General features: G+C 41.0%; 1 protein-coding gene across 9 annotated transcripts in view; it reads left to right on the top strand.

The window, feature by feature from the left end:
* The window catches only part of LOC121284866 (diacylglycerol kinase beta), a 695,944-nt gene that overhangs the window by 134,543 nt on the left and 547,554 nt on the right, over window positions 1-13,847 (top strand). For all 9 annotated transcript variants that reach the window (XM_041200699.1, XM_041200700.1, XM_041200703.1 and 6 more), the window contains one exon: window positions 8,246-8,322. In XM_041200699.1, the coding sequence (XP_041056633.1) occupies window positions 8,246-8,322 (77 nt within the window). The remainder of the gene's footprint in view (window positions 1-8,245; window positions 8,323-13,847) is intronic.

Below are 13,847 nucleotides of genomic sequence, written 5' to 3'. Positions count from 1 at the left end.
TTAGTGAGAACTGACTGTATATGGATCATATTTCAGAGCCTACTGAAATAAAGTCATCATGACTTGAGTGTTGTATAACTCGTGGATCACTGATATATAATTGTGCCAGCAGGTAGCTAGGTGGTCCCCATCTCCAATCTTTGATGATGAGGGACTCCAAAGCACCTGATCTGCCTCAATTGCTCTTCTGCAGATGTTAGCTAGGAATTTTGTGGAGGACTACCACCAATGTTCTCTCTATCCCCAGTGTTTGACGCTGTGCTTACCTGATAGATCTGGTGTTTTTGGATATGGGTGAATATCAGGGAGAGGCATCAAATTGTGTAAGGATGAGGGTGAGTGGCTATGGTGGAGATAGGGATAAGACATAAGACATAGGAGCAGAAATTAGGCCATTTGGCCCAACAGGTCTGCTCCGTCATTCAATCATGGCTGATAGTTTTCTCAACCCATTCTCTTGCCTTCTCCCCGTAACCTTTGATCCCCTTACCAATCAAGAACCTCGGTCTTAAATACACTCAATGACCTGGCCTCCACAGCCTTCTGTGGCAATGAATTCCATAGATTCACCACTCTCTGGCTAAAGAAGTTTCTCCTCATCTCTGTTTTATAAGGTCTTCCCTTTACTCTGAGGCAATGCCCTCGGGTCCTAGTCTCTCCTACTAATGGAAACATCTTCCCCACGTCCACTCTATCCAGGCCTTTCAGTATTCTGTAAGTTTCAATCAGATCCCCCCTCATCCTTCTAAACTCCATCGAGTATAGACCCAGAGTTCTCAAACATTCCTCATATGTTAAGCCTTTCATTCCTGGGATCGTTCTTGTGAACCTCCTCTGGACCCTCTCCAGGGCCAGCACATCCTTCCTGAGATATGGGACCCAAAATTGCTCACAATATTCTAAATGTGGTCTGACCAGAGTCTTATAAAAACTCAGCAACACATCCCTGCTTTTATATTCTAGTCCACTCAAAATAAATGCCAACATTGCATTTGCCTTCCTAACTACTAACTCAACCTGCAAGTTAACCTTAAGAGAATCCTGGACTAGGACTCCCAAGTCCCTTTGCACTCCAGATTTCTGAATTCTCTCCCCATTTAGAAAATATCTATGCCTCTATTCTACCTACCAAAGTGCATGACCTCACACTTCCCCGCTTTGTATTCCATCTGCCACTTCTTTGCCCATTCTCCTAACCTGTCCAAATCCTTTTGCAGCCTCCCCGCCTCCTCAATACTAACTGTCCCTCCATCTATCTTTATATCATCTGCAAACCTAGCCAGGATGCCCTCAGTTCCTTCATCCAGATCATTAATGTATAAAGTGAAAAGTTGTGGTCCCAACACTGACCCCTGTGGAACTCCACTAGTCACTGGCCGCCATCCTGAGAAGGACCCCCTTATCCCCACTCTCTACCTCCTGCCAGACAGCCAATCTTCTATCCATGTTAGTACCTTGCCTCTAACACCATGGGCTCTTATCTTACTGAACAGCTTCCTGTGCGGCACCTTGTCAAAAGGCCTTCTGGAAGTCCAAATAGGTAACATCCATTGGCCCTCCTTTGTCTAACCTACTCATTACCTCCTCAAAGAATTCTAACAGATTTGTCAGGCATGACCTCTCCTTGATGAAAGTATGCTGACTTTGCCCTATTTTACCATGCACTTCCAAGTATTCTGAAGTCTCATCCTTAATAATGGACTCTAAAATCTTACCAACGACCGATTTCAGGCTAATCGGCCTGTAATTTCCTGTCTTTTGCCTCACTCCCTTCTTAAACAGGGGGGTTACATTAGTGATTTTCCAGTCCTCTGGGGCCCTCCCTGACTCCAGTGATTCCTGAAAGATCACCACTAACTCCTATCTCTTCAGCTATCTCCTTCAGTACTCTGGGGTGTAATCCATCTGGTCCAGGGGATTCATCTGCCTTCAGACCTTTCAGTTTTCCTAGCACCTTCTCCTTGGTAATGGCCACCATACTCACCTCTGCCCCCTGACTCTCTTGAACTTTGGGGATGTCACTTGTGTCTTCCACCGTGAAGACTGACGCAAAGTACCTATTCAGTTCCTCCGCTATTTCTTTGTTCCCCACTACTACTTCTGCAGCATCATTTTCCAGCGGCCCAATGTCCACTTTGCCTCTCTTTTACCCTTTATATATCCAAAAAAAAGTCTTGCAATCTTCTTTTATATTACTCGCTAGTTTGCCCTCATATTTAATCTTCTCCCTCCTTATTTCTTTTTTAGTTGTCCTCTGTTGGTCTTTGTAGGCTTCCCAATCCCCTGGTTTCCCACTGCTCTTCGCTGCATTGTATGCTTTCTCTTTAGCTTTTATGCTGTCCCTGACTTCCCTTGTCAGCCATGGTTGCCTCGTCCTCCCTTTAGTATGCTTCTTCTTCCTAGGGATGAATTTTTGCTGGGTCTCCCAAATTACTCCCAGAAACTCCTGCCATTGCTGTTCCACTGCCTTTCCTGCTAGGCTCATCTCCCAGTCAATTCTGGCCAGCTCCTCCCTCATGCCTCTGTAGTTGCCTTTATTCAACTGTAGTATCGTTACATCTGATTCCAGCTTTTTCCTCTCAAATTGCAGGGTAATTTCTATCATATTATGGTCACTTCCTCCTAAGGGTTCCTTCATCTTACGTTCCCTTATCAAATCTGCCTCATTACACATCACTAAATCTAGAATTGCCTGTTCCCTAGTGGGCTCCACCACAAGCTGCTCCAAAAAGCCATCTCATAGACATTCCACAAATTCCTTTTCTTAGGATCCACTACCAACCTGATTTTCCCAGTCTACCTGCATATTGAAATCCCCATGATCATTGTACTGGCTGATGGCAATTGTGACATCGGAGGACCTAATGAGAATCTATTTTGCACAAGGACCTGTCAGGCGATGATCTCCTCCTGCACTCCTGGCTACATGGCCATGCCTTCCAGTTGCTCTGCCATTGGCGGCCTCCTCACCCTCAACCATTTTGGACAGGGTCTTCCTCCTCCTCCTCATCTCCCTCCTCCTCAAAGATTGGAGCTGTGCCCATGGCGTCACTGTCATTGATTTCCAGGCGCCTCCGCTGTGCAATGTTGTGCAGCGTGCAGCACACCATTACTAGTCTTGATACCCTTGCTGGGGCATATTGTAAAACCCTCAGTGATGGAGGCAACTGAAGCACATATTTAAAATGACAATGGCCTGCTCGATGGCATTCATGGTGACAATGAGGCTGCTGTTTTGGTTGTGCTCTGCCTCCATTTGTGGGTTACTAAAGAGGGTTATTATCCAAGTTCTTAAGGGGTAGCCCTTGTCCCCTAGAAGCCAACCATGGATCTGTATTGGTGGTTGAAGTAGTTGAGGGAGTTGGGAACTGCTTAGTATGAAGGAGTCATGTCAGCTGTTAGGACGCCTTGCACACACATGAAGGAAAACCTTATTTTGGTCACATACCACCTGATCATTGACTGAGTGGAAGGACCTGCCATTGATAGAGGTGTCCGCATGTTGAGTTGGGGCCTTTATGGTAATATGGGTGCAACCAATATCACCCTGCACCTGAGGGCAGCCTGCTAATTGGGCAAAGGTTGTGACTCTCTGTGTCTGAGATGCCAAATCTACAGGGAAATTAATGCAATCCTTCACATGAACAAACAAGGCATTAGTTACAGCATTAATGCCTCCTCCTCATCTCCCACCACCACTGCCCAACTCCCAACGTGAACTCAAGTTAGTATTGGGGCCAAAATTTGAGCCAAGGTCTTGAAAACTTCTTATATTTCTTCTGAAGTATTTAGAATTTTCTTTTTACCAGTCTCCAGTTTCTTGTTCCATTGTGGCTAAGAGGAGGCAGTCAACTCTTATTGTAAAACTGTGATGACTGAGGCAGCTGGCTGTATTTTCCCATTTATTGAATGCAGTCCTTGATTTTGGGAAACTGGTGACCAGCATTTGTTAATCAGCAATAAACTTTGCCCTTAAAAGATGGGTGAAAAAATCCTGATGGAATAGATTTTGGAGAAAAGTATTCCTCTTTCCTGGCACTTGCGCTTGTCTCCATTTAGGAACTTGCAAGAGATTGCAATTGAACATTTTTCATTGCTAACTCAAGTAAAATGGATGCCATCAAGTCTTCAACAGTGTCATGGTTACGTTGACATGAGTTCCGGTTACACAACATTTAAAGTTCCTACACAGTGATGTGTTTCTGTTTCATAAAATGTGATTAATTTTGTTTTTTTATATAGCTAATGGTTCAAGAAACAGTAGCAAATGTTTAGCCCTTCACATGTCACATGATCAGTACAATTCCAATTATATTTCTACAACCACATTCTTACATTATACTTTTAAAAAGAGTCATTTCATTCTGCCATTGATGGGCCCAGTACACCTTCGCTGTCTCACGTGCATTCCTGTTCATCCAATTTCTGCAGGGGATTCAGATTCAGTCTCAAACTACCAGTTTGCTAGCATGAAGGACTTCATCCCTTCTGCACATCCTGCACTCTTCATTCTTTCATGTTTATTTGTAATCATACTGCTCTGGCGTTGCAGAATGCCAACCGGCAGGTTTATATTCTTAGTTCTTAAGATGTAATATCCACTCCAGGCTGCTCAATAGGAAGTGATTTTGGGATAATGCTGGAATATGTGATCCAATGTGCTAAATGTGCCTCCATTTAAATCAGAAAAATGATGATGCTTTTCTTGCTTTTTGAAAATATCACTGCATCTTAAGCATTTGTAGATGGTTACGATGATAGGCATCATATGAATGGTACTTTAAAGAAAGAAAAGAAAGACTTGGATTTATAAGGTGCTCTTGATGACTACAGGACAGCACAAAACATTTTATAGAAAGTGAGGCACTTTTGAAGCACAGTCACTATTGCAATGTAGGAATCATAGCAGCTATTTTGCACTCAGAATGTTCCCACGAAGAGCAATGTGATAATGACCAGGTAATACATTTGTGTGATATTGATTTGAGAGATAAATATTGGCCAAAATCCCAGGGTAGCTGCCCAAGCTTCAAAATAGTGCCATACAATCTTTTACATCCCATCTGAGAGGACAAATAGAGCACTAAACTGAGGCCCAACATCTCCAACAGTTGGGCTGTTACTGCACAGGGTGTCAGGCTAGATTTTTGCACTCAAGTCCTGGAGTAGAACTTGAACCCACAACCTTCTGACTTGGAGGTGAGAGTGCTACCAACTGAGCCATGGCTGACACCTGTTCGGCTTTGCCTACTTAGTACATGTACCTGCATGTGTTATGCCTTTTGATAACCAAGAATTTACAATTTAGCCAACATAATGCACTCTTGTATTAATTCTGGGAATGAGATTAGAACCAACAAATTGCAGACCTACTGAGATCTTGGGAAATCTACCAGCCCAGCATCACCACACTGGCACATCCAACTTCCAGCATTAACCATTTGATCAATGGTGTGCGTCCACTACAGTCCCCACCACTTAAACCGTCACGTTTACAGCGATCAAAAAGCACAAACCATTTCTGTTCTTGTCAATCTAAAAAAAAGTGCCACTGTGTTAAATGTGCTGGATGCTCTGGGCAGAAAAAGGCTCAGTACTGTAGTTCACATCTCATTAAGGTGAAATTACCTTGTATTGACTGGTTCCTGGGTGCAGCTTGCACTACTCAGCCTTGACTGCAATAGAAAAGTAAATAACATTTTGTTAATGTTCAAAGTAGCCATCCACCAATTTCAACTCATGTCCTATGACTGTCATTGCCTATTCTTACATCTGAATTTCCACTTATTGTTTATTTTCCACTTTTTAATTATAACTATCTCTGGAATATTCTAAAATATCCAAAGTCATGATATATTGTGACAAAGGAGTCTTGATAAATTATTAATACATGGCTGTTGATATTTTAGCCTTAAATTAATTTCATTAATAATTCAGTTTTTTCTGAACATCAAATTTTCCAGATGGAGATTATAAATGATCCAGTAGATCTAACCAGCAAATCGAGTGAGAGCTAATTTGCCCGCTAGCAGGGGTATGAGAAGTACAAAAATTAAATATGAAAGCATTTGGTATTTATTAACATTTGTTTACACTTTATTTGTAGGACTGTTGAGAAGGGCAGATAAATGGGGCTAATTGGATAGCTCTTTCAAAGAGCTGGAACAGGCACAATGGAGTGAATGGCTTCTCCCTGTGCTTTCTGATTCTATAATTCTAGCTGTAATGGAGATTTAGCTAAGACTACAGTGTTTTTGTAATAAAATTATAATCCTACAGACTGTATAATGAAGTTTGATATTTTGGTATCTGATTATTTAACACATGGTTTCTGTTGAGGCTTATTTACTATTTTTTGATGGATGCCACACAATCTTAAATTTGCATGTAATTCACAAGATCACATGTTAGTTATGTATAAAGTTGACTCGAGATTGACATGAACTTAACTGACGATTGATACCTTTTGCTTCTATTCGGTGACCCACATTGCTTATACAGATAGGATACCTCAAATACAACTACCTGAAAACTGGTGGTGTCCGAAAACAGGACATTTTTTCCCATGCTCCAGTGAACCTTGACCCCACCCAACCCAGCTCGGAAAGGTTTAGTACTGATTGGCTTCACGCGCCTGTCATTGACCCCATCTAATCCAGTGCTGATGTGACAGAGGTGGTTGAACTCACCTAGGAAGAACAAAAGACTCTTGCAGAATGAGGTAGAATATTTAGCTATGTATTCTACTTGGGATCAGGACATATGTCTATTCTTTTTACAGTACAGGCTCATGCTTTAGGGTGTCACCAATAAGGCCACCCAAATAGAAGGCAGTTCCATGGGCACTGGTTGCTTTCTTGCAGCTGGACCAAGTCAGTTCAGAGAGCATTACTGAAGAATACTGTACAATCTTGCATGAATGAAAAAAAACATGGTTTTCAGTTACAACTACAGGGCATTTTTAACATCATCTTCAATTTGATTGATCTATTCTCATTTTAAACAGGGTGCACTGATGGGGGAGGCATGAAAGAGTTATTATATCCAATGTGTGAGAAGTGAATTAATATCAGTAGCAACATGGCCATTCATCAAAAGTGCTTTGCAGTCATATCAGTTTGTTTTTGTGTCCCCTATTCACTGAATTAAGGCGTTCTGGTTTGAATTGAGGCATTCTGCTTTTTTTCTGAAAACTGGCAAGTTCTGAGGTTGCCAGATTCTAGGTACCCTACCTATATTGGAATTTATCTCATTTTGAATTGAAAATAATCTTTCACGTTGACAACACCAAAATATGCTAATTTACTCTGTGGTTTTATGGTCTTTTGAGTGTGATTTTTGCATTCACGATTAACCCATTTTTAATTTTCAGAACTCGTGATAGTGACACTTGACTATGGATGGTTAACATGGATGAGCAGACCTATTCAAGTCCTACTCAAGTCAATGGGAGAGTGTTTAATATTTGTACCTATTTGTTTGGTTCCTTATTGTTACTGATGGCCATTAGCTCTAGATCATTAGTGTGCTGTGCAAGTACAATAACAAGCCTCACTTTGATAGCTGCTCTTTGTGTTTTCAGTGCTTCAGTGAAATGCCAAGGTTAAGTAAGGAGAAAACATGTCAATTTTATATTGCTTTGAAGTTGCCATTGCCCATATTGCTCTTAATCACAGATGGAGTGTTCAAATACAGTAAAAAAAAATGACGGAGTTCAGCTTTGAATTTAAATCATACTGGATTATATTAAATGATTAAAAATAGCAATTTCTTTTGATAAGATTGTGACATGCTGATTTCTATGTAGGATGATGTTGGATCAAAGCATTTGCATCACTGTGTAAAACATCTAATGTCAATTCAACTGTACAAGCTGTGGGGCATGGTTATCAGCTTTGCCTAGGTGGTAACCTGGCCAATTGGAATGCTGCCCAAATCTTTCAACCAGTGAAATTACTGGAAAACAAATTGGGCAAATTCCACAAAGTCAAGTGATCCATTCTACCAGGTTATAGCCCAGTTCGTGAACCCAATTACCCCAAATGTATTTTTCTTTATGATGAAATTATCATTTAACACGTTCAGGAAATGACAACCAACCCATATCAGATGATTGGCTGATGTACTTTCCTCTACTGTGAATGTGAAGTGCCAAAACAAGAAGTGCCACAGCATTTCAGAATTCAAGCCTAGGACAAAAATAACATTTGAGTGGCTTTAATTTTACATGAAATTTCATTTGCAGATTCCTCAAAGAAATTGAAAGATGTGCTGGAGGAGTTTCATGGAGATGGGGTGCTATCCAAATATAACCCAAAGCAGGTAACAATAACTTCTCTCTTTTCACTGTAAATATGTATATAATTATAGCACAAGTGCTATAATTGACCCACGCAGTGCTGAATGTTCTTTGTAGCTTTCCAAATAACTATTCCTAGAGTAGAACAAAATAAATATATGAAAGTAGAACATTTTTATTAACTTGCAATTTTCGTGAACTGTGATTATTTAGCCATCTGATATCTTGATTATCCTCAAATGATCCTTTTCCAATAGTAGTTATGAAAGTATTATTGTTATTGCTATATTCTCTGCATAGTATTGATTGCACTTACCATTGCTCCTATTCATAATGGTAATTTAACTTCTCATATAGTAAAGATTGCAGTTGTTAATTTTGCCCTATATTAATGTGTACCTTTATTTAATTAGTGGTACTAATGAAGTAATAAAACTGTCTATTTTTAGTGAAATAGCATTAGACTGTAAGGATGAACAGCAGATTGGGATTTTGAGTTATGCAGTTTATTTAATATTAATTATAAGTTAAACACACTGATGACTCCTGTCACATCAAAGTTCCAATTGTTCCACTTGGCACTCATACTGAATAACAGAGATTTTAAGACAAGGGCTGTTTTAATTAGTATATAGATAAAATATATTAAGTAGTATGCTGGAGTCATACTGCCAAGAAGGACTCCAGGTTTGACCCTGGTCTAGGCTGAGTAAACTAATCTCAGCCTGGCAATGATCAAGTTGTTACACTTCTCCTCTATTCCCCTGGGTTAGATGCTCTCTAGACAAGGTAGTAGAAGTTGTTTTTTTTTTTGGGCAGTCATGGGATATGGGCATCACTCACTAGGCCAGCATTATTGCTTATCCCTAGTTGCCCTTGAGAAGGTGGTGATAAGCCACTGCTTTGAATTGCTGCAGCCCAGGCACACCCACAGTGCTGTTGGGAAGGGAGTTCCAGGATTTTGACCCAGCAACAGTAAAGGAATATAGTTCCATGTCAGGATGGTGCGTGGTGTGCAGTTTGGAGGGAAACTTGCAGCTTGTGGTGTTCCCATGCATCTGCTGCCCATGTTCTTCGATGTGGTGGAGGTTGTGCATCTGGAAGGTGTTGCATTACCTCTTGCAGATGGTGCACACTGCCACCACTTTGCGCTAGTGATGGAAGGAATGAATGTTTAAGGTAGTGATGCTTTGAATTGGTTAATGTCGAGCTTCTTGAGTGTCAGTGGAGCTGCACTCGTCCAGGCAAGTGTAAAATACTCCATCATGCTCTTGATGTGTGCATTGTAAATGGTGAACAGACCTTAAGAAGTCAGGAGGTGAGTTATTCTCTGTAGAAGTCCCAGCCTCTGACCTGCTCTTTTAGCTACAGTATTTATATGGCTGGTCTAGTTCAGTTTTGGTCAATGGTAGCCCCCAGTATGTTGATAGTGGTGGATTCAGCAATAGTAATGCCATTGAATATCAAAGGAAGATGGTTAGATTCTCTCTTGTTGGAGCTGGTAATCATGTGGCGCAAATGTTACTTCCCACTTAACAGCCTGACTCTGACAGTAGCAACAATAGTGAGCCTGATGCTTGTTTTAGAAACAAGCCACCAAAAAGTTGATAAAATTGGAAAAATGGAATATGAGAGCCAACTAGCCAGGAATATAAAAACAGATTGCAAGGGCTTCTATAAATTTATAAAAAGGAAGAAAATAGTTGTTTGCCCTTGAGAAACAGAGACAGGAGAAATTATCATAAGGAATGAGGAAATTGCAGACAGAAAACAAATATTTTCTGTCTTCACAGTTGAAGAAACAAGTTTCATACCAGAAGTAGATGGTAACCTAGGGGCTAAAAAGAGTGAGGAAATTAATATCAGCAGAGAAACAGTACTGGCGAAACTTGAGACGAATCTCCAGGACCTGATGGCCTACACTCTGGGTTCTAAAAGAGAGAGCTGCAGAGACAGTGGATGTGCTGGCTATGATTTTCCAAAATTCCTTAGATTTGGGAATGGTCCCATTAGATTGGAAGTAGGCAAATGTTACAGCACTTTTCAAGAAAGGAGGGGGAGAGAAAACAATGAACTACAAGCCAGTTAGGGAGGATGCTGGAATGTATTATTAAGGAAGTCTTTAACAAAGCACTTAGAAAAGCATAGTATGGTTAAAACAAGTCAACGTGGTTTTACTAAGGGGAAATCCTGTTTGGCAAATTTATTAGAGTTTTTTGAGGATGTAACCAGAAGGGTAGATAAAAGGGAACCAATAAATATAGTATACATGGATTTCCAAAACAATTCGATGTGCTACACAAAAGGTTAATAGGCAAGATAAAGGACAAAGGCTCATGGAGCTGCGGGTAGTATTTTAGCACGGTATTGGTTATTGGATAGAAAGCAGAAAGTGGGCATAAATGGAGCTTTTTCAAGTTGGCAGGCAGTGACTATTGCAGTGTCACAACGATTAGTGCTGGCGCCCCAGCTATTTACAATCTATTATTAATGACTTAGATGAAGGGACAGTAATGCATCAAAATTTGCTGATGATACCAAGCTAGGTGCGAAGGTAAGTTGCCAGGAGGACACATGGAGGCTGCAAAGAGATATTGACAGGTTAAGCAAGTGGGTAACAAGATAGCAGATGCAGTGTAATGTAGGGAAGTGCAAAGTTATTCACTTTGGTCATAAGAATAGAAACAAAATATGTTTTAAAAGGTGTGAAACTTTTAAGTGTTGATGTTCAAAGAGACTTGGGTGTGCTTGTACAAGGCGCGCAGAAAGTTAGCATGCAGATGCAGCAAGCAATTAGCAAGACAAGTGGCATGTTGACCTTTTTGTAAAGGGATTGGAGTACAAGAATGAAGAAGTCTTGCTACAGTTGCACAGGGTTTGGATGAGACCACATCTGGAATACTATGTGCAGTTTTGGCCTCCACATTTAAGAAAATATGTACTTGCATTGAAGGCAGTACAGCGAAAGTTCACTAGATTGGCCCCTGAGATGAGGGGGTTGTCCTATGGTGACATGCTGAGTAAATTGGTCTTTTATTCTTTGGAGTTTAGAAGAATGAGACACGATCTCATTGAAACTTACAAAATTTTGAGGTGGCTTTATAGGATAGACGCTGAGAGGTTGTTTCTGCTGGCTGGGGAGTCTAAAACACGAGGGCACAGTCTCAGGATAAGGGGCCAATTATTTCGGACTGAGATGAGGAGAAATTATTTCACTCAAAGGTTTGTGAATGTTTGGAATTCTCTTTATAGGGTTGTGAACGCTCCATTGTTGAATACGTGTAAGGCTGGAGTAGACAGATTTTCAGAATTTTGTCTTTCCGAGAATTAAAGATCTGTGGGGAGCAGGCTGGAAAATGGAGTTGAAGCCCAAGATCAGCCATGATAAGATTGAATGACAGAGCAGGCTCGATGGATCATATGATCTACTCCTGGCTCCTATTGTGTTCTTATGAATGTTGTCTAGGCCTTGCTGCATGTGGGCATGGACTGTAAGCATCTGACGTGTTTCAAATCTAACTGAACAATCTGTGCAATCATCAGCCAACGTTTGATCTTATGTTGGAGGGCAGCTGAAGATGGTTGGACCGAAGACTCTACCCTGAGAAACTCCAGCAGCGATGTGCTGGACTGAGAAGATGGTTCTCCAGTAACCTCAACCACCTTCCTTCGTGTTGGGTATGAATCCAACCAGTGGAGCATTTTCCCCCTGATTCCCATTGACTTCAGTTTTGTTAGGCTTCCTTGATGCCAAACTTGGCCAAATGCTGCCTTTTTGACAAGAGCAGCCACTCTCACCTCAATCCAGCTCTTTTGTCCATGCTTACAGACCAAGGCTGTAATGAGGTCTGGAACTGAATGCTCCTGACAGAGCTCAAACCAAGCACTGAGTGAGCAGGTTGTTGCGGATTAAGTGCTGCTTGACAGCAGCGTCAATGACATCTTCTATAACTTTGCTGATAATTAAGAGTAGACGGATAGGCTGGTAATTGACCAAATTGGATTTGTCCTCCTTTTGTTGATGAGAGAATTTTTGATATTTTTGGGTAGATGTAGTGAAGCAGCTTGACTTAAAGGCTGCCTAGTTCTAGAATACAAGTCTTCAGTAATACAGCTGGGGTGTTGTCATGGCCAATAGCTGTTGCATACAGAATGTTCAGCTGTTTCCTGATATCATGTAGAGTGAATCAAATTGGCAGAAGACTAGAATCTATGATGCTGGGGATCGCAGGAAGTGGCCAAGATGGATCGTCCCCTTAGCAATTCTGGCTGAAGATGGTTGTCATTTGCACAAATGTGGGTGGCCTGTCTGGTTTGATACAACTGAATGGCTTGCTTGACCATTTCAGAGGGTCTGTTAAGAGTCAGCCACATTGCTATAGGTTTTGAGTCACATGTAGGCTTGACTGGTTAAGTACTGCAGATTATCACCCCTGAAGGCCATTTGTGAACCAGATGGCTTTTTACAACAACCTGGTAGTTTCACAAATGTTACTAACGAGACCAGCTTTTTTTATTCTAGATTTATGAATGAATTGAAGTTAAATTCCCCGAGCTGCCATGTTGGGATTTGAACTGATGCCTTGAGAGCATTAGTCTGAGCCTCTAAATTAGTCATTCAGTTACATTACCACTATGCTATTGTCCTCTTAAAATAGCCTCTGTTCTTGTAACAATTTGGTAAACAAATATGAATAAATTATTCACTATTTAGCTGTTTCTTAATGAACAATCAATGGAGTCACTCCTTTAATTACTGTTCTGGTGTAAACCTTTTCAGTTTGTAATTTTTTATTTCAGAAATGGTTCTTATGCACTTTTGTACCTGGACTTGAATTTCCTTTTTAATTGAATGAAGGCAAATATATTCATAACAAAAATCTTTCATTGGCAGAGTGTGTATGCTGTCTTTGAGGGCAGAGGGAAATTTTGAAAAAAAACTTAAATGTTAAGTAATAAAGTGCAGCAGCAATAGACTACAATGAGGTTATGCAGAGCACTCAAATTTTAGTGCAATAAATGGATTTTAGTTGGGGGGGTTATTCATTGTGTGGATATGGGTATTGCTAGCAAAGCCAGCATTTATTGCCCATCCCTGGTTACCCTCAGGATGACGGCGAACCAACTTCTTGAGCCACAGCAGCCTATGTTGTGAAGACACTCCCTGACTGCTATTATATAGGGAGTCCCTGGATTTTAACCTTGCAGCATGTGAACTTGGAGTTGGTAATGTTCCATTGCACATGCTGCCCTTGTCCTTCTAGTTGATGGAGATTGCAATTTTGGGAGATGCTGCAGAAGCAGCTTCGGTAAGTTGCTGCTCTGCAACCTGTAGGTAGTGTATATTGCCTCCACAGTATGGTAGTGATGGAGGGAATGAATGTTGAAGATGGTGGCTGCACAGCTGAGTATGTGGATTGCTTTGTCCTGGATGTTGTTGAGCTTCTTGAGTATTGTTGTATCTGTACCTCAGAAGGCAAGTAGAGAGTATCCTATCACACTTCTGATTTGTGCTTCATAAGTAGTTAAAAAAGGCATTGGAATGAAG

Source organism: Carcharodon carcharias, chromosome 12, assembly GCF_017639515.1.
Source record: "Carcharodon carcharias isolate sCarCar2 chromosome 12, sCarCar2.pri, whole genome shotgun sequence".
Taxonomy (NCBI): domain Eukaryota; kingdom Metazoa; phylum Chordata; class Chondrichthyes; order Lamniformes; family Lamnidae; genus Carcharodon; species Carcharodon carcharias.
This window is presented reverse-complemented; position numbering and strand designations above follow the sequence as displayed.